The 20,691-nt window shown below is 41.0% G+C and overlaps 1 protein-coding gene across 3 annotated transcripts in view; it reads right to left on the bottom strand.

Annotated features, from left to right (window-relative positions):
* Nucleotides 1-20,691, bottom strand: part of LRP5 (LDL receptor related protein 5) — a 170,418-nt gene that overhangs the window by 21,542 nt on the left and 128,185 nt on the right. For all 3 annotated transcript variants that reach the window (XM_075502419.1, XM_075502420.1, XM_075502421.1), the window contains exons 13-18: nucleotides 19,144-19,346; nucleotides 16,623-16,834; nucleotides 14,435-14,625; nucleotides 8,848-9,057; nucleotides 6,441-6,566; nucleotides 3,199-3,435 (exon numbers count right to left, since the gene is read on the bottom strand). In XM_075502419.1, the coding sequence (XP_075358534.1) occupies nucleotides 3,199-3,435; nucleotides 6,441-6,566; nucleotides 8,848-9,057; nucleotides 14,435-14,625; nucleotides 16,623-16,834; nucleotides 19,144-19,346 (1,179 nt within the window). The remainder of the gene's footprint in view (nucleotides 1-3,198; nucleotides 3,436-6,440; nucleotides 6,567-8,847; nucleotides 9,058-14,434; nucleotides 14,626-16,622; nucleotides 16,835-19,143; nucleotides 19,347-20,691) is intronic.

Below are 20,691 nucleotides of genomic sequence, written 5' to 3'. Positions count from 1 at the left end.
AATGATCATAATTGTGATTGTTGTAATTTGTATTGCTATAAGCTGCATTAAGAGCACCATAATGAAATCCATGTCCACTGTAAAGTACACTCCCGTAAAACCCGCCCCTGAAACTAACGCTTACCCTGGATCCCACTTGTGACACTGACATGCCCCTAAAACTGACCCATGCAAGTGACATTCTGTCTTCGAACCATACCCGTATGGTGGGTGCTCATATGTTCACCCATTGGCTATTGTTAATTGTTGCTATAATCTTGGATATTATTACATGGTTGATAGTTTATTGTGGACTGACTGGTTGGTTGCTAATGATACCTTGCAACAGCTGAAAGACACTTAGAGAATGATGATCCACAGTGGGTATTAAACTCACCAACACTGTGCCCCCTTTTAACTTTGAAGGCAAGAGGTAACTGTACCACCACTCCAAAGAAACTGGTCGGATCATGACTGTGGTCACTGGGTGGATTGTGTGACAGGTACGCTCTTGCCCCCCCCCCCCCCCAAGACCGTGGCTTTTAACATGGCAATCACCGGCTTTTTGCACCTCATTTTTGTGCCTTTTATGCTCTGCCATGCACACACCTCGGCAGGGGGAGCAGGAGAAGCAGGACCCCTTGGTCACCAGACAGGGTCCACAGCCAATGAGGTGCCTTGGCTCAGAGAAGCTTCTAGATCATGACCAATTATGACCACAGCTCAGATCTGACCCAGGGTATAAATGGGGTGCCATCGGAGACCCCCTTTGAGTGGTCTTCTCAGAGCAGCGGGCCTGTGTTTGGGACCTCTCCCTTCAGGTTGAGATGCCACCTGAGGAAACTTCCTGGGATTGAGTGCCCTGACCTCCTGTGGTGAGTGATTTCTTCTGGATGTATCCTTGAGTGAGCCCTCACCCCCTTTCCCCCTCCGGGTGAGCAATTGTATCTTCTGGGTACCCGCAAGGGAGAGAGAGTTTCCCCCTTTGTGAGTGAGTGTGTGCGCGCACTTTGGATCATCATTCTTGTGTGTATTGGCGTGTAGTAACAATACCCCGACTGACACCTCGAACCTGTTATGTGTTAAATGCTACCAGATTGTTGATTGATTTTGGTTTACTCCTGTTTCTCATTGGTTTCTGTGGTGTGGTTTTGGCTGTTTTGTGAAATAAAGTTCTTTGAGCTTATCCCTCATTTGAGTTAGTTTTAGTGTACCTCCATGACAACAGGAGATGAAGTTTCTTCAGTGGCATGGTAATCCAGTTGCAACATCAAGAGACTGTTAACCTTGTGACTTCCACTGGGTATGAGAGGACCAGGTAGCATTACCGCAACAAATTCAAGAAGACGAAAGCCTCAGTCTTGAAGATGTGGGACAAGAACCACAAACATATCCAGGGACATTTCTTTGGCCACTTCCAGTCATAGTCTGCAACCCCTGTGCGAGTGTTTCAGATTCAACTCTCCAAAAGCATGCCTTGGAAAAACAGGGGACAGGAGAAGCGGCTTCTCATAGAATCAAGGCATTGAACTCAGACCTACGGAAAGGCAGTGATTATCACTGCTCTGACCAGAAGGCAATTGCTCTGATGCATGAGGTATAGTAGAAAAGTTCTGTTAAGCCCAGTTAGCCTCACCACCTTAATAAGCCTCATATAGAGAACAAGAATGTACTATATGCCACCTTTTCTTCCCCAAACACAGTGGGTTATAGGCTGATACACTCTAAGGGATGAGAAAGGCCTATTGGTTTCACTTTTCTTAGGAACCCACTCAGGCTTTGACCTGTACAGATTCCTGAGGACTACAGGCACCACATTTGCCACATCTCCCTCAGGCTAACCCTGGACACTGAGTATGTTCATAGCCCTTCTAGGGAAGTGTCAGACAGCTCCCTGGACAAAAGCCTAGTCTTGGGTGGCCCAAGTGCTTGCAGAGGACTAGGCATACAACCACTGAGTATTCAACTGCTGAAGAAATATGTCTTCAACTATTCTAGGCCTGATGGTAAGGCTCATCTGTGCCCTCAAAGGGGCTGTGCAGGGCAAGGCAGGCACCTACAGTTTATATGGTGCCAGGAACATTGGCATTAAGTTTGCTTAGCAGTGCCCACCATTTCACAGAGAGATGACCAAATGCACATTCCAATTTGACTCTGTGTGTGGGTAATGGCACTGTTACACTGCATATGGGCTCCATGGTGGACAAAGCAGAGCCTCTTGATGAAGCAGTACAGGTAGTAAGTACCATCTCCCACAAGAAAGACAGGAACTTGGACATGGCTGATCCTCTTTTTGTTTGCAAAGAAGGTACTGGTGTTCTGGTGTCTAGGCTCAGAGTTACAGAAGACATTGCAAATCCACAAAACTGCTCATTGAAATGTCCACAAAAATCTACCCTGCTGGCCCAGTGGCAACGGTTAGCCACTGAGTGGGTAGAGCTAAGGGTCCTGAGGCTTCACAAGGCAAAAGCCACGCTACTGAATAGGCTCCTGAAATTTTGTACAGCAATAAGAAGCCATGGTGCCAGCTCATAGTCAAGTGTCTCTTTCAGCTATGCCTTGATACTAGACACAGAATATGCAAGTTTTCCCATCAACCAAAGGCTAATGCAAATGCACCTGTCCATGCTTCTCTCTTGGACCCAGATCCTATGGCTGACTGCGTACAAAGCAGCTGCAGCAGCAAGAGTTCCTTGGACATCATTCCACAGATTTCTCATAAAAAGTTCCATCCAGGATTAAGCATCAGCTTGCTAAGACTGAACCCTCAGAACAGCCATTTCAGCCACAGGATTAAGTCCATCCCCTCCCTGCAGCACCTTGCAGTGACCACTGTCTGAAGGTGAAATGGACACCGTGGAAACAGTGCAAGCCAAAATGGTAATTATGCAGGAAAAAAAAGCATGTGGTAAGTTCTGCCAGTTTCTTTCCTGTTTTCATTCTGAATATGGATTAAAGATACTCTCCCCAACCTTCCCCATATCTATAGTTACATGGTCAGCAATTTATGTAGGAACAGAGAAGTTTAATTTGAGCAACAGAGTAAGAAAGAGGGAAAGAAAAACAGAATCAGTGGATAGCTTAGTTAGGCTTATGTTTAAGGCTGTTTTTCCTGATTTGAAACTAAAAATCATATATATATATATATATATCAAGAACAGTTAGAATCCCAAATGGATGCTTATGTTAGAACCATGAGTTCAGGAAAATTAATCTTACTATCACAATCCGCTTCATCAGATTTATCTTGGCAGTCAATTTCTCCATTACACCGCAAGTGTGCATCGATACACTGTCCTTTCTCACACTGGAACTGGGATGCAGAGCATATGGGGCAACTATCTTCATCACTCTGGTCATCGCACTCTGGAAATCCATCACACCGCCATGCCATTGGGATACAGTCAATCTCTCCAGTTGCACAGGTAAACTGGTCTGGGGAACAAGTTGGAGGTTCTGGAGAAAGAGAAAATAAATAACATTTTGTATATTCAATTTTAGCCTTTACAACAGAGTAAAAATCTGATGGACTTTTTCAAGAAAAACACACTTATGCCTGGACTGAAGTTCTTCTGTGACAATATTAAGATTCCAGCAAAGAGGAAAACACGATTTTGCACAGGGAATGAAATTTTGCCAACTTCATAACAAAAACTGGATGCATGGTGATTGAAGAAGCTTGCTCTAGCAGGCAAGCACTGAACTAAGGACAGGAACTGCAAACACTTTCTTTGGCTCTAACAGCCCCGTTCTGGAACACACTGTCATACACATAAATTCAAATGAATACTCAATTTCTGATTGCAAACTACATTCTACACAATCCTAATCCCTGCAATTATATTAGCCTGGAACAATTCTTCATAAAAAAACCTGGCACATTGGGTTAATTGCAATGACTACACCTAAAACATGTAACACCTTCTTCTACAATATCTGTTTCTCTATTTTTCCAGTGGTTTCTCCACAAACAAATTTCCAAGTCAGATATGAATTGAAAAATATGAATGGAGAAAAAATATCTGTAAAGGCCTGTTAAACGTTAAGCTAAGTTCCCTTGCCAGAAAGTCTCTGGGCTGCAGGTCAGTGGAGGTTCAGAGAGTAATCTGAGGAGCACTGAAGGCCTGCCCTGATCTTACATTCTTTCACTACGGTCAGAGACAGAACACTGGACCTTGTGCACAGCCATTTTTATGTTGGACCTAAGAAAGCTGGGACTTCCTTCGAATTTGACTTTTCATGGACCCCAAGATCCTGGCATCAACCCACTCCACATCCATGCTGTTGCTCAAGTTGCAATCACACACTGATAGCATTAAGCAGCAGCTACAACCTCATGTAGCGATGCAACAATTATGCTGTAATAAGAACGTCAAAAGACAAAGACAATCCAGATCAAGAATCTATTGCAAAAAATGCTCCTAATTCTTACATACACCAAATTAGCACACACTTTTTCACCATTGGTATCAATGAAAGAAACAGTCAATATATAAGTCCCTTCAGTTGTTATCAGTAGCAGTTAGTTATGTTCAAAATGAGGGGGCCATCTCAAAACACCGCTGCAGAAAACAGATACATGTCCACTGATTTCAAAAGTTGCTGGGTCAAATTCCTGTGACATAATTACACCAGTTAACAGAGGCAGTCACTAGTCCCCACAGTTGCCGTTGCCAGCTAATGCTCTAAGAAGATGCTTTACCACTTGGATTAAGAGAGTGCCACATCATATACTCTGTCTATGACAACAATATTGAGCAAGCTGGAGGTGTGCTCTGACACCGGAAGGTAACACTCCTCTGGAAACCTAATGAACTTTTATTAACATTCAGGCTCAGGGATGGACTTCACAAAGAGCCCAGCATAAGGAAAGCTTCTCAGTTGTAACAAATGACAAGACTTTTGTATGAGTATTTTTCTCCTGAGGGTGGTGTTACAGATCCTAGAGCTATGCAATTACATGCAAACCATTTTTAAAGTGCTGCTGTCCTTCCTTCATTAGGGAGAAATGTTCAAGAATGAGACTGAAGTATAATCAAGAGCTTGAAAAACAAAATGCAAATAAAAATCCAAATGCATTTGATTTTTTAAAATTTTATGACTTTTAAGTTTCTGGTTTATGATTATTTGATGTAGAATTGAGAATTACAAATGTAGCCAGTGACCTGACAGCTGTAGGTTAAGATAAAGATGCCAGATACACACATTAAGATAATTCTTGAATTAAATTTTGATATGAGTGTGCTGTTTAGATAATTCAACAGATTACTACTTCTGCATTTAGAGCTACATTTAATGTTGCATTATGGTTGCATTTGGCAGGCACAAGCTTGCAGTTAAAAACTTGTCAAGAGCATTCATAAGGGTACATGGACAAATGTTCTCCAGCCAAAACAGCTATTAATCTATTTTGAAATACTGGCTATTGGCTGCTACTACAGCAGACAAGGTAGGTTAAAAAGTTGTTGCAGGCTTAGTGAAAGATTAGAACAAAAAAACCAGACCACTTATGGGGTCTTAAATGGAGGCCCCTTAATTTTTAGATTTATAGCTGAAGATAACAAAGGAATGGGATGTAAGAATCTCTCGTTGGCCATGTTGTGCAACAACAGTACAGCAAGAAATATAAGTAGATTGATTTCCACCCCCCCCCCCCCCCCCCCCCCCCGATGTAACCACCACTACTCTAAAACCACATAGCGTGTTGTGGTCATGGGAAAGAAAACAGTTTATAATGGAAATGACTGTCCCATGGGAGGTCAGACTTCAGCCAGAAAATGAAATCCACAGCAAAATGAATACATAAAAAGAAGTCAAGAGGACTAACAGAGCCGAACGATTTAAAGTATGATGCCTCCCAAAAAGAAACAATGGGTTTTTTTGTTTTATTTTTAATCACCTCTGCAAGTCCAATGTAACAATTTTCAAAAATCCTGGGATTGTGAAAGGGAAGTCTAAAGGAAAAGTCGACCATGTGGAAAGAGGAGAGCTACCTTAATTAAAAAGGATTGCAATGGAGCTTTTGGCTTACATTTCATAACCAGACAGTACAGTGTTTCATGTTGTGAGGCCAAATTCATGTGAAAGACTGGAATATCACACTGTGGGAATCACATGAAAAATTTCTGCTACTAGGTCATCAAGGGTTGATGCAACATCATCCTATAAGCATTTGTTTAAAGCACAAACCTGTCACATCATACAATTATAAAAATCTCAGCAGAAGATGCAAATATTTTAAGGTCAAACAAGAATATTCTGCTTACAATGAAAAGTCACATATGTTCAAAAACTGAAGCAGAAATCAGCTGGTAGAAGAATCAAAGGCCAATTTAACACATGATGCAACACACCATGTGTAGGAAAACACTGTGTAAATCCACATTTTGGATTGGAATGCAACCTCAACCGCCAACTTTTTTCATGTAAACTGCTTAGCAGTACTGTTAAATATAACTCACCTCCACACGTTAAGAGATTCTGTAAAAGCACAAGGTGCTCGGGGCATGAACATCTTGGAGTCCCATCCCCTTTGGCAATGCAGATGTGCGAACACCCACCATTGTTACGGGAGCATGGATGCACAGCTGGAGAAACACACAGAAAAGAATATTAGACAGCATAAAAGAAATCATAACTACTCTTAGCTAGGGCAAACTCACAAAACCACTCCCAAACTACTTCTGTTTGAGTAACCAAGATTTCACTACAAATTAATAGGAAGATAAATGCAGGATTTTTCAGTTCAGTGCTCAAAAGCTGATTTACTGCTTCATGAGGACTACATTTCTCCTAGTTGCAGTGCTATGGAGACCTTTAAAGGACTTCTAAATAGAATTTGGGAGCTCAGGTGAAGAGGAATGAGAAGGCAGACTTGAGAAGGTTGCATTTACAGTGTACCTAGACATCCCACCTGCATTTCTTGGGTAGCCAGGCATCAAGAATTAACATATGTCACTGCAGAATGCCATCCCCCCAAACCCTCAGGAATTCTCCTTTAATCTTAAAGAGCTCTTAATATCTAGTCCCTCCACTTCCCTGTTACTCACAAAACTGCAACATAAGCATGCACAGTTGATTTTTTTTTTTTTTTTTAAAGATAGGAAGCTAGATGGTTGTGTTCCCAAATCCCTTACCCAGAAGCACTGAGTACCTGAGAGCTCCTAACAGAATCATTCTAGATGACCGTTAGGTGGATAAGAAACAGGCACAGAGAAGTGAGGTCACTGTCTGAGGACCCCAGCCCATCAGTCTCCTGCCTGCAGGAGACTGCAGGAGACCCAGTCTCCTGCCTGCTTGTTCGAGCTGACAGCTGAGCATCTGCTGGAGTGACCTGTGGGACTATAGCCTGTGTTATTTGTGATGCTGCTGAACAATGCATTCTTTACTACTAGTAAGGACCAAGAATTTCCACAGGGAAGAAACGGTATAGACATCATAATTTCTGTGCCAAAGTTGTTTTCCATCTGTTCGGGCTTCTCAGCAACTGCTTTCACCTGTAACAAATTCATTAACTTAATACAGTGTTGAAGACACTACTGTTTGAGGCATGGGTTGCACAATGTATACTTGTGTGGGCATGCACACATGTGCATATGTATTTTTACTCCCCTGTTGTAAGAGAAGTCATCTATGTAAGACAGTTTTCAGCTGCAAAAGGTGAACTTAGTGTGACTTAGAAGAAAGAGCATTTCTGCCATTAACGAAAAAAATTAATAAACACATGGGATATAAAGTAATCTTTTTTTAAAAAAGTGCTGAGAATTAAAGAAAAAATTCTTTTTGCATCATTCAATCAATCAAAGTATTACCTTTGAGATAACTAAAAATATGAGAAATGGCACAGAAGAAGAAAAACTAGGTATTGTGAAAGAAAAAAGAACATCTGGATGAGGATTAGCACATAGAATCTACTACAGTTTAAATACTTACGCTACCTTATTTGTAACAGCTTACCCACATAGACAAGTTTGAAAATACTTTCAGCTATCACAGAAACTAATGTACATGGCACAGAGGGTTGTGAAGTGGAATGATTTCTTCTGAAAATTAAGGCATTATACACAAATGTACCCTCCCCATATAAGACAACTCATCACAGGCAACCAACTTTGAAGAGGCCACTGTCATTAGCTCTCTGTTTCCCACATTTTGTCTGTGCTTTTATATTCTGTTTTATATTCCTGTTAAGCAGGAGAAGCTGTAGGTTATCACTTTGAGGAGTGACTACTGTAGGAGGTTTCTGCACTCTCCCTCAGACCACAGGAACTTGGACCACCAGTCCAGAAAAAGAAGGTGCTGCATGAGTGACCCCTTTCAGAAGGGAGCACCTAAAATGGCTGTGGAGCCATGTGGATGGGAGAGAAATTCCACATCCACAATAATTCATTGTAGGAGCTTCCTGTCCATTCTCCCTCCCTCACTGGAGGCTTTTACATCATTGATTGTGCTGAGTCAAACCAGTCATGCTTTACACAGGGGTCTGAAACCCCTGGAGAAAAGGCAAGTACAATCCTTTTCTTTCTTTTTAAAGGTTTTTCCAAGTCTTATTACTTGGTTGTACTTTAAAAACTTAACAACCATAATAATAAGTAGCTTTTAGAGTGAATTCAATATCATGTGAGCTTGTACAAAGCAGGTAACTAAGTGCCATGAAATCACATATTCTAGCTGTGCAGAAATACTCCTCTGGACAAGAACGAGGAACTTGTTTCTCCTCCTCTTCTAGGATCCCAGCTGGCCAAGTTGAAAGCACTCCATGGCTTACTTGAAGCCCACTGGGCAATGTTATTACAACATTCAGCTGGATGAGGACTTCGAGAGACAGCGACCAAGAGTGAGAGACATCAGATATTGAAATAAACTCACAGAATTCCTCCATATCAAGCTCTTCCACAGCATGAATGCCTGTTAGGTGAGCAATTCGGCCTTGAATTCTAGTCCTTTTGTACCCGTTCATCTTCTCCACTCTCTCAATCATCTGCTGCTGACGATCAATCCAATACAAGTGATTCCCCAGCACAGTGAGTCCCATTGGCTGAAGGATGTTGGAGTCCTCCAGGGTCACACGGTTAGCACCTGAGATTAACAAAACAAAGACAAAGTTTTACACCAGTCGACTTTTAACTCATTTCTTAAAAAAAGCCCCAGCCAAAACGAAACCCAACTGACCCAACCCTGCAAATAGTTAGCTATAAGGTCATTGGCTTCATTTCTCTATGCAGACGAAGGCTCTGCTAGTTCAGCCTCATCTCGGGTAAATGCAACCAGTTGCCATGTCATGAGGGCAAACAGATACAATATGAAACACAGCTCATCCTTGCATACACTGGCTGGTCAGTATGCAACACCAGCCTCAGCATGATGTATGCAACATCAGCCTCAGCATGATGTATGCAACATCAGCCTCATGTTGACATGCTCTGTTACATGTAACTGTGTGCATTCCCTAAAAGCCTGTGTCACTGATACAGCCTCAGCTCTTGGGCCAAAATTTTTACAATACATTCACACACCGAGCAGTACACTTTGTTGGAATCTACAAGCAAGAGTGAAATACAACCAGTTAGCTTCACTGCCATTACTCAAATAAAACACATTCATCATGCAAAGCAAGGGGCGAGTACATAAATCCTGTCATATGCTATATCACAACCACAGAGATATGATCACAATAGAAAAGCTCATATTCTAACAGCCACACTTCTTTCTTCACTTTCTCTTTTTTCTTCAGTAACCAACTGGAAAACCCAAACTCCAAGTAACTCAGTATGTTCTTAAACAGGAACACCATCAAATGCTCAGGTTTTCTGCTCTACAGAAATGTGTACAAATCTGCTCTCAGCCAATGTGTAAAAATCAGGTTAAGCAAAAATGCATTTATGACTGCTTTTAACTTTAGTTGCTCGCAGTCTTCTACTTTGTGCCGCCCTACACTTAGTGGTATTTAATTGTTGCTTTTGTTATGCTTGTCTAGGGTGAACAAGAGATTCCAAATTATTCTATTAATTCACAGAAACCATTTTGAGACTGTGTGTGCCTATGTATACTAGATATATTTGATTTTAAAAATGAGGAATCAAACCAAAATCTTAACTTGGTGCTGCTTCTGCTCTCATATTTCATTTTGGAATAAAGACCTTATGTCTGCTTACATTTAAAAAATAAAGCTTTTGAATATCTACACAAAATTCGATTATAGAATCTGGATACATAATAAAAATGCTATGAGTACTACGTTCAACTAATTTGCTGCATAAATTATGCATAGGAATGCATAATTAAGCATAAGAATGTCACATTTATTTCAGAGTCTATTAGTTTTGCACATAAAATTACCACCTACAATGACTCTTGCTTGACTGTCATGACAAACAACATACATTCAAATCAAATTTAGATGTGAGAGATCAGAAATTCTTGGACTTGCAATTGGGGTTAGTTCTTTAGCCCTGAATTTCTTTTGTTTCCAAACCAATGAGGAAGACATCTTTGTTTCATTACATTTTCAGAAGAAACATGCATGAACTGTATGTGACAGTACAGTCCTGGTTGTAATCTGATGCATCTATTATTGTACACACTTCCAAGGTACCAACAGATTTTACTCTTGTAAAGAGTAAAAGAACAGAATAGATGCACCTGCACTAATTTCACTAAATGGGCACTAAACCTGACCCTTAGTACTACTCTCTAGCAGTGCAGTTCCTGAGATGTTCTTTGCCTTCTCCTAAACAGGTTTTAAAATTTAGAAATACTAGGAAACATTTTGACAGAAGAAGGTTCTCAGTGAACAAAGCACAGGGCACTTCGTTCATTTGCCCTGCAACCTGCTGAGCACCCTTAGCTCCATTGAACTTCAGTGTCATTGGATTTTCAAAGACGACTGTCCTTTTGCCAGACTAATCCTCACATTGTGACCCAAAAGCACAATTTTCAGCTGCATTCAAGATACCACAAGAATAGGAAAGCCTCATTTCAACTTGATATAAAGACACCTTCATGATTTTTTAAGTGCTAAATTGATCATCCATTTAGAAATAAAAGGCAAGCTGGTTTCCTGAAGGCATTCTGAAATCAGGAATACATGAGGTGTCAGGTGACACTTGCAAGCTAGCAGTCCTGCTAGAATCGTAGCCTGTTTGAACAGCTTCCCAAATCCAGGCCTAAAACAGGCTACATTTAATGGGTTTTGGGGGTGTACATCAAGCATCATCTTTTTTCTCCCTCATCTGCAAAAAGCTGAACATTGGTGATTTGGGAAGCTGCTGGACATAGCACTGGATAGGGTGATTAATCTATACTATAATTATGTTGGATTTGATCTTGAGTAAATGACAGTCCAAATTATTAATGAATAATTTTAAAAGGAGAGGCAAAGGGCACCTATAGCACTGGATGACCCCATTAAATTGTTGTTTAGAAGAGTAATCAAAATTAAAAACTTGATCTGAATAAATTAAAGGATATTTTCAACAGATATGATTAGAAAAAAGAAAACATGTTACAAGTACAGAAGTGTTGAATTTCCATAGTAATTAAATACTTTGATTCCCAGAATGAAACAGATGTGTAGTCTTTTCAAGATGGAAATCAACAGTTAAATGTAAAGAACATTAAGCTAGAAGGACACACAATTCCTCTATTTAAAGTTTAATTGAAAACAAAGCATGTTTTCACCACAGCGATTTTATAGCTTTTTCAGTCACTTCAACATTAATATAAAACACTACTTTTAATTGACTGGTGTGGCAGACACGTTATTTGCAAATGGTTTATCAATGTCTGAAAAGCATCAACAACTCCAAAAATTCAAGAACCTCATAAACAAAACTGTTAGACAAGTTTATAGTTCCTTCATCCCTCTCTGAAAGTTAAGCATTGGACATCTGAGGTTATTCCACGATTTAGCAGGATGCTGCTAATCAGGGTGTAGTGCAAGCTTCAGAAACCTCCATAACCACGTCATCTCCTCAAGCCTATTGGGGAATAAGGTTGTCTAGACCAGTCTAATTGTCATGAAGGATGCTATACACAATTTCGGTCCAATTTATTCAGCAGCCTCAGTTTATGCTAAGATTCTTTTGCTAATATGTGCCCATTTTAAAGTGTTTTGCTCAGAAAAGAATTTCTAGAGGAACTAATTCAAGCATACATAACTTGAGCTGTCAAATTTCTTCTGAAGTTGTGATACAAGACTGCAAAATACTTTAAAATAAAAATATGCTGTTAACTCTTAAAAAATCAACAGCTCAGTGAATCAAATTACAATGAGCTCAGCTGGATCAAATACAACTATAGTCTTCTGGCTGCATGATACATATCCTCTAGTTAATAAACATTGTTTTCTTTTAATCCTGTAGCTTTCCCCTGCTTTTATCTTACCTATAGGGTTTGATTCTTAAGCTGTGATCCCATCAAATAAATATGCACTAAAAGCTTTGGTTCAATATTAACCAGAGAAAGTTTAGTTTTCCCTGTACAAAGATCCAAAGAATTGGATTAAAATATATATCCAGTATGCAAACATATGCTTACATGGAGTTTTAATGCCATGAAAAGGAAGAATGTGTACAAAGGAAGATGCAATCACAGGATACAACTACCAGTATGTGATGGCATAGCTGCTGATTTTTTCATATATCAGTTTACCTAAGTCCTATTGTCAGGTCTTATTCATTCAAGACTTAGATCTAAAACAATAATAAACAGACTCCTCTTCATTTTAATGCTGTACTATGCAAGGACACAGTCCACCTTCCAACCTGTAACATGACAAGCAAGAAGCACCTGCCCCCTGCCCACCCTCAGCTGCTAGCTGTGACTCAACCTTGCACGTGTGCTAAATCAAAGGGGAAAAAAGGATGCTTATGTACATACAAGTAGAAGACCTAGGCATAGCTAGGTCCGCTGTATGCTACAGCTTCATTAAATAATATGGCTTCCTATTACATGGGGACCACCTTTTTATCAGTAGCAGCACTAGTTATTGATCCCGTCCTCCCTTCTCAATTCATTAACTTCTCCCTGGTACATTCCCCCTCTCCCAAACCATACGATTTCCACATAATCTTCTTTGGTGCCTCTTCTCTCTCTCTTGCATTTGTGGGTATAACTTCAGCCACAATACCTGCATGATATGCTGCTTTTCTGTCTTGTCTTTTTACTTTTGGATTTCCTCCTACAGCACTTCTCCTTTCATCACTATAAAAAACCCTCTCAGTATCTCCAATGCATTTTGTGTTACATATCTCACTATGTCAACCTTTTCTTCTCAAATATGGGTTGTTTCATAGGTCAAGTCTTGTCTCCCTCCTATCATCTTTTCTCCTACAAATTTTTGTAAGTACTCTAACGCCTATCCTGGATTGGACATTTTGTGGCTACACAGGCAGTTTGACAATACCCCCCCATCCAGCTTGATAACTGATGAAAGACATGGGCTGCTTTACATTCCCAGCTCCAGCTTCATGTTTTTATCTCCTCTCTGGCAGAAAAGACCCAAGCCTGACCTTGAGTCAGCTTCAGGTGCTCAAAAGTGAACTGTCCTTGTAAAAAAGTGAACAATTTTCTCCTGTTTTAGTTCATGGCCTCACTACAACACAAGGGAAAGATGTGACTACATGGCAAGAAGAGAAGAGCCACCAAAAATTGGAGAATCAGCCTTCTATGGCAGATGCCAATCACTAGAACAGCCCAGCTTCTACTCCCTCACACTAGTTCACTTCTCTCTGCACTTGCTTTAGGAGTTTCATTTCTTGATACATGGATGATGATGAGAGAATGAATCACGAGTCAGAAAGTAGGGCCATTGGATCCTCTGTGCTATACTGCTCACGAGATGAGCGAGCCCATTTCTCCACTTCTTCAGCACTATCAAGTGAACAGCACTTTCTAAGAGCCATGTGGTGCTATTGCTATGGACGTGGAGTAATGCTTTATTATACTAATATAGGAAAACTGCAATGAGTTGACATCTCTCCACTGTTTTACAACACTGGTATTCCAGATGAGCTGCTTTATCATCCATCTTAGAAGAAAGCCATTCCCCTTCCTTCTGTTTGTTTTTCAAGCTACCTTGATTTACTAACCAGTAAACTCCAGAGAAAGAAAAATGGAAGAGTTATGCAAACTTTTCAAACCATAAGGAAAAAAAAAAGGCACAGGGGACGTGATTTAGGGGATCCATGACTGGCAACACCTATTTAAATCTTGCAAGAGCTGCTTTCAGGACATATCAAAAGTCAAATGGCTCTCTTGGAGGGTAGCAGTCATTACAGACATGTTTACTGCAATCAGATCAAAGATGGGAGCCCACCAGAAATTGTTATCTGTGACTGCCTACATAGAACTGGCAACAGTGGAGATAGAAGTTAGGGGGTCAGCATCAAAAAGCATCAATGTGTCCTATACATATACACACTCAACTCCAAATGTTTAACTGCATACCACATACCTGACAAGTCGCAGCTTTCGATGCGCTTCAGATCTGCATCCACCCAGAAAAGCTTTCCAAGTTTGTTGTCAATCACCAGTGCTACTGGTCGGATCAACCCAGTGGTAAAAAGCACTTCTCTCTCTGTGCCATCAAGGGCTGCACGCTCAATCTTGGGAGCTCGCTCTTGCATGTTGGTGAAGTACATGTACCTGAGAACAAAGACACCAGCTGCTTAACTGAGAGCTTCAGAAAGGAGGCAACTCACCTTTGCACACAGGTTCTACATTTTAAGTGGGAATGGTTTACACAGGGATGACTGCAGTGGCTGTTGCTCCCAGCCTTAAAGATCCAGATCTGTCAGCTGCAGAGCCCCAAACATTTGCCAACTGGCATATTGAGATAGCCTGAAATTAATAGCATTTGTCCTTAACACACCAGGCCATAAAATGCCTCAGCACTCAGCACTGCTGCGCTGGCAGCACTGTTCCTGCAGTGGAGGTGGGGGTTGTAAGAGACTAGCACAGACTTTCTGCAACCATCCTTGGGTAAAGCTGTCCCCATCTGTGAATCAAAGCCCAGCAGCTCTTTCTGACAAAAAATATTAACTGTCACCTCCCCTCCTTCTGGGTTGCCTTCCTCCTCAGCAAGTGGAAGTTCCTACCAAACTTGAGAGGAGCAAAGATCACAGAAGAAAGAACAACTGAGGATGGCATGTTCCTGATGTCTTAGTTCCGTGAATTCTTAATATCTCCTAAGCCAGTTCAGCTGCAAACAGAAGCAGACTCTGCCTTCCCCCTGTACAGGGAAAAAAGGGCTTGTGCACCCACAGAATGAACTGAGAACTCCCTCAGGGAAAAGTCCACCATTTTTTCAGTGGTGGATAACATGGGCAAACTCCCTAATACAGGGGGCTACATTGCTGCATAGCCTTTTGTGATGGCACAAGGAGGAGAGGCAGCAGTCAGAATGTGCAGCCAAGGGAGAGGTGGAGGGAAGGATTTCTGGAACTAAGGCAGAAGTAGTTCAGTACACAGATCATTCAGCTCTCCCAGGTAGTCACAGCGTTCAGCATAGTCTCTCCCCCATCTTTTCCTCCTTTAATTTAAAAACAGATTTATCTTTAAATCATTTGAAAACCTGACTAGAAAAGTTGAGTTTTAGAGACCAACAAACCCAAACTCCCATTTTAATGGAGAAAGCAGATAAGCTTTTATAAATACAAACTATGTCCAAGTGACTTAGTCCCAACAAGATTAGAATCTTTCCTCTAATCCCTCTCTCCCCACACCAGCTTTTAAACTGTGGAGAGTACACTGAGTATTGTGTAAAATACCAATCCTATAAACGCTCCAGAGAGTCTCTGGGTACTACTGTATCCACACAGTTACGAAATATTGTCATTCAACATCTGCCAAGCACATGGTAAGCCATTTAGCAGTAAATTGGGATTTAAGCATCTAACCCACTTAAGAGAACAGTAAAGGACCATCTTTGACCTCTAAGAATGAAACTACTAACCACCTGAAGTGGAGATGGGCTCTGCTGAATCTAACCAAAACTGCTTTGCAGCAAAACAACATATTTTCTTCCTGTAGGGTATCACTCTAGTGCATCCTACCTGTTTTAATTAATTTCAGAAGTTTTTGAGATACACATCAAGGCAGAACTAACTTAAAAATGTATAGAACATAAGGGGTTTGTTTGTTTGTTTAACTTTATACTATTACATCAGCAGGAATAGTTGTATCATATGAAAGATCCCCTTTTTTTTTCCTGGAAACATTTGTTTTATGTTATTCGATTTGTTTTATGAAACATTTATGAGCCAGATCCCCAGCTGATGTAAACACAGTGTAAACTCTCCTGTTTTTCCTGTTAGGTGGCAGGGGTGTGCACTCACGCAGCAAACAGGATAAGGTGGTTTTGCTTTGCTTTCCCTACCTGGGTTAGTTCCTCACTATAACCAACCACATAGCTGTGTGAACGTCTAAGTCGGCACAACAGAGAAGGCAGTAAAGGAGAGAACAGGAAGAGAAAGCTGGATACCTTTAAAAGCCAGAATCGGACAAGCAGTCATCTACATCCTGAACAACTAAATATGCAAAAATTCTCCTTTTTAAAATATACAGATGTAACACAAGATTCACACATAGAGCTGACATACATCCCAAGAATGCTCTGTACAAGGTACAGAAAGGACTCTCACCCTCGCTCTGCGTTCACTACAATGGCTCTGGGCTTGTCGTGATCCCCTCGCAGCACCATCCCAATTGACTCGCCGTTCAGCCTGTGGACATTAACTGAATTTGTGGCCTCACAGGTCCAGTACAAGGTATGGCTGTATATATCAATGCTGAGGTCATGTGGCTGCTTCTCTGGGTTCTGGCTTTGGTTTGGAGTACTCATGACAGTGAAAGGCTGCAAGACAACATATGGGTAACAATTTCCAGTAATTGTTCTAGTTATTGATTGAAGAACATTGATTGCACAGAAAGCATGGTTTACCTATCTGACTGTCCAGAAGCACCTAAAACCACCCACAAGGAAACCACAAATACAAGAAATGTGATAAAGCTTAACAAAAAAGGATTTGATTCAAACTGTGGATTAGAGGAAAAACATCTGGACAAAATCTGTAAGATTATGCAAAACTCCCCAGAAAGCAGTTGTGGGGCCTCCTGTAAGTACAATTAATAGCAGGAGACGTAAGATAACAATAGTGAATGGTTACGCATGGAACAATCTTGAATGAAACAATGCAAGAAACAAGGCAGCCTTCTGTCCAGACCTGCACTGTTACAGAGTCAGCTGAACAAATCTCTATCTGTTGCCAAAGTCTCCTTACTCTATTATTTGTAGTGTAGTACATATCAAATGGCTACAGCTCTGCCTCACACCCATACTAACAACATTACCTTCTGTCTTTATGATGGACCTTACAAAACTTGACATTATTGCCAAGTTCCTGGAAATAATGTTCCTGCCAAGTTCCATGTTCCTTCCTCAACCCCTCCCAATCTAACTAACATACTATTTACTACACTTTTTAACTCTATATTGAATACTAACAAAGACTTCGATACTTCATTTCTATGAACAGCACTAGAGCATATAAAAAATCCCTAAAGGAAAAGAATCTTTCTGCTGTTTGTTTAACGTTACACAGGCTCCACTAGCGTACAGCCAATCCCAGTGCCGTTGGTATAGTAATACTGCTGGCAGGGCTCCCAACATCAAAGTAGCCTTCAAAGGTGACTGCTTCTGGTGACATGATAATGGTGAGGGGAAAGCGATGGCTTCCTTAAGTGTCCTAATGCGGTGCTCCCAATCCAAAAGCAAAAACAGTACCAGAAAAAGTTCATATGGGTCAAGAAAGCTGAAGACACCATTCCGTGCTCAGCTTAAGTCAAATGAACTACCCAACACAGCATTACTTGTGAAAGTTATATTTCCACAATTTGCTTTTAAGCCACCAAGTTCTGCATAGTGATATACAGGCTTTTTTCTTTTTATATAAAGCTTTATCCGTGTTTTGTCTTGACAGTGTGCCTAGAAATAAAAAGAAATCATTCTTTTCCTGAAATCAAAGGTAACATTACCAGCTATGAAATTCACATGTATCATCTGCAAACACTATGATTTAGCAAAATTATGTAAATATAGTTAGTGAAAATTGGAAAGTCAAAATTTGCAGGGGATCTGCATCTTCAAAGCTGTGTGACCAAGGTAGAGGAAAACACAGAGCAAATGAATCTCCATTGCAATTTGCACCTAGCAAGTACCAAAGAGAAGCTAGACTACAACAATTAGCACCTAGCATAATCCTAAAAAGCAAGAGCAAAACTTCTTCAAAATTCACCCACAACCCACTGCTCGTCCCAACATACGTCCTCCCAATTGTAAAAGAAATGGCCAAAAAATAAAATTGTCATCTCTTCCTTTAAATGAAACCGTAAAACTTCTGAGTCCCTAGATGCATGAAAAGACCAGTCCATTTCCATTGGTATCGTGTCATATTGTTTACATATGACTGCCCAAGAACTAGGAAAATACTAACTTGCCCATTCTCCATTTCGTTTTATATTCTTACTCAAACCATAGTTTTTAAAGAATCTGTTATCTTGACCTGGGAGTTAAGCTATGCTAACACAAAAGACTGCCTGGAAGAACAGTATGCTTCCACTGTTTTGTGAGTAACTAGTGCAAGAATCATGTCCCCAGCTCAGTAAAACAATTAAGTACATGGATAAGCCTACCCCTTTCTGGCACAGCAATCAACTCTACATTCACTCAGGGTTTAACTACAGCTTGAATAGCTGAGAGTTTTCATTTTGAGAGAGCTTTACAATGATGACAATATTATCACACAATTGGCACGCACAATATTGATTTTAGAATACAATTTACCTGTCCTGAGTATAAATAGTGAGTCTGCCTTACTTCAGTGTCCATCCGTAACTAAAGATTGCAATTCAAGGCTTATAGTTTCAGATACATGTTATGTATTACATTCTATTACACTTCTTTGTGTATAAATTAAAATCATGATCCTAAAAGCCTTCAGTAATTTTCACATATAAATAGAATATACACGAGTAAGTGCTGGCAAGAGTAAAGTTTAAACCAATGATTCCTTGGTGCAGGGGACAGAAGGGGGAAGTCAAGCATAAAGTACACAAAGCACACAAAAAGACCGACACAAAACTGTATACACCACATAAGCTTGCCTGAGTGCCATCATCTTTGGCTCTTTTTATAATATTCTGACGTCCATCCACCCAGTAGATCAATTTATCTAAGGGATCATAATCAATAGCCTTGACATTCCTTAGACCATGCATAGGCAGGATGATATCTGGACTTTGCTGATCATCTGGTATCATCCGGCTGATTGCAGATTTCTGGCTAAACAACAGGAAGCTGGCAGGGGCTGAAACAAGTCAAAATAGAATGCATAAGAAAATGCAACTCACACGGTCAAAAATACACCCACACAGAAGACAAAGAATATTTAGGACAAAACCCCAGAGAGACAATTATATTCACAATGAAAACTAAGGTAATTCATCATTGGAGACTTTTGCTGTTAAGTTGAAAATGTTTCTTTGTGTACTTCTGGAGGGTAAATGTGCACACCCTCACCCAGAAAGTATTTCCTTTTCATATTATAAAATAACTATGTTCCCCAGGTGGAATTTAAGTAACACCCGTTGACAGTGGGCAATACACAGTCACAGGTTTTCCTGTATTATCATGGAATCATAGAATCATTTAGGTTGGAAAAGACCTTTAAGATCATTGAGTCCAACTGTTAACGTAGCACTGCCAAGTCCACCACTAAACCACGTCCCTAAATGCCACATCTACACATCTTTTAAATACCTCCAGGGATGGCGATTCAACCACTTCCCTGGGCAGTCTGTTCCAATGCTTGACCACCCTTTTGGTGAAGAAATGTTTCCTAATATCCAATCTAAACCTCCCCTGGCGCAACTTGAGGCTGTTTCCTCTCATCCTATCACTTGTTACTTGGGGAAAGAGACCGACTCCCACCTCCTTTCAGGTAGTTGTAGAGATAAGGTCTCCCCTGAGCCTCCGCTTCTCCAGACTAAACAACCCCAGTTCCCTCAGCCAATCCTCACAGGACTTGTTCTCTAGACCCTCCACCACTTTGTTGCCCTTCTCTGGACACACTCCAGCACCTCAATGTCTTTCTTGTAGTGAGGGGCCCAAAACTGAACACAGTATTTGAGGTGTGGCCTCACCAGTGCTGAGTACAGGGGGACCATCAATTCCTTAGTCCTGCTGGCCACACTATTTCTGATACAAACCAGGATGCTATTGGCCTTCTTGGTCACCTGGACACACTGCCGGCTCATATTCAGCCGGCTGTCAACCAGCACCCCCAGGTCCTTTTGCGCCGGGCAGCTTTCCAGGCACTCCTCCCCAAGCCTGTAGCATTGCATGGTGGTGTTGTCACCCAAGTGCAGGACCCAGCGCTTAGCCTTATTGAATCTCATACAGCCGGCCTCAGCTCATCGATCCAGCCTGTCCAGATCCCTCTGAAGAGTCTTTCTACCCTCAATCAGATCAACACTCCCACCCAAGTTGGTGTCGTCTGCAAACTTACTGAGAGTGCGCTTGATCCCCTCATCCAGATCACTGATAAAGATATTAAACAGAACTGGCCCCCATACTGAGCCCTCGAGAACACCGCTTGTGACCAGCCACCAACTGGATTTAACTCCGTTCACCACAACTCTTTGGGCCTGGCC

This window comes from Mycteria americana, chromosome 5, assembly GCF_035582795.1.
Source record: "Mycteria americana isolate JAX WOST 10 ecotype Jacksonville Zoo and Gardens chromosome 5, USCA_MyAme_1.0, whole genome shotgun sequence".
Taxonomy (NCBI): domain Eukaryota; kingdom Metazoa; phylum Chordata; class Aves; order Ciconiiformes; family Ciconiidae; genus Mycteria; species Mycteria americana.
Note: the sequence above shows the minus strand (reverse complement) of the source record. Positions and strands in the feature narration are given on the sequence as shown.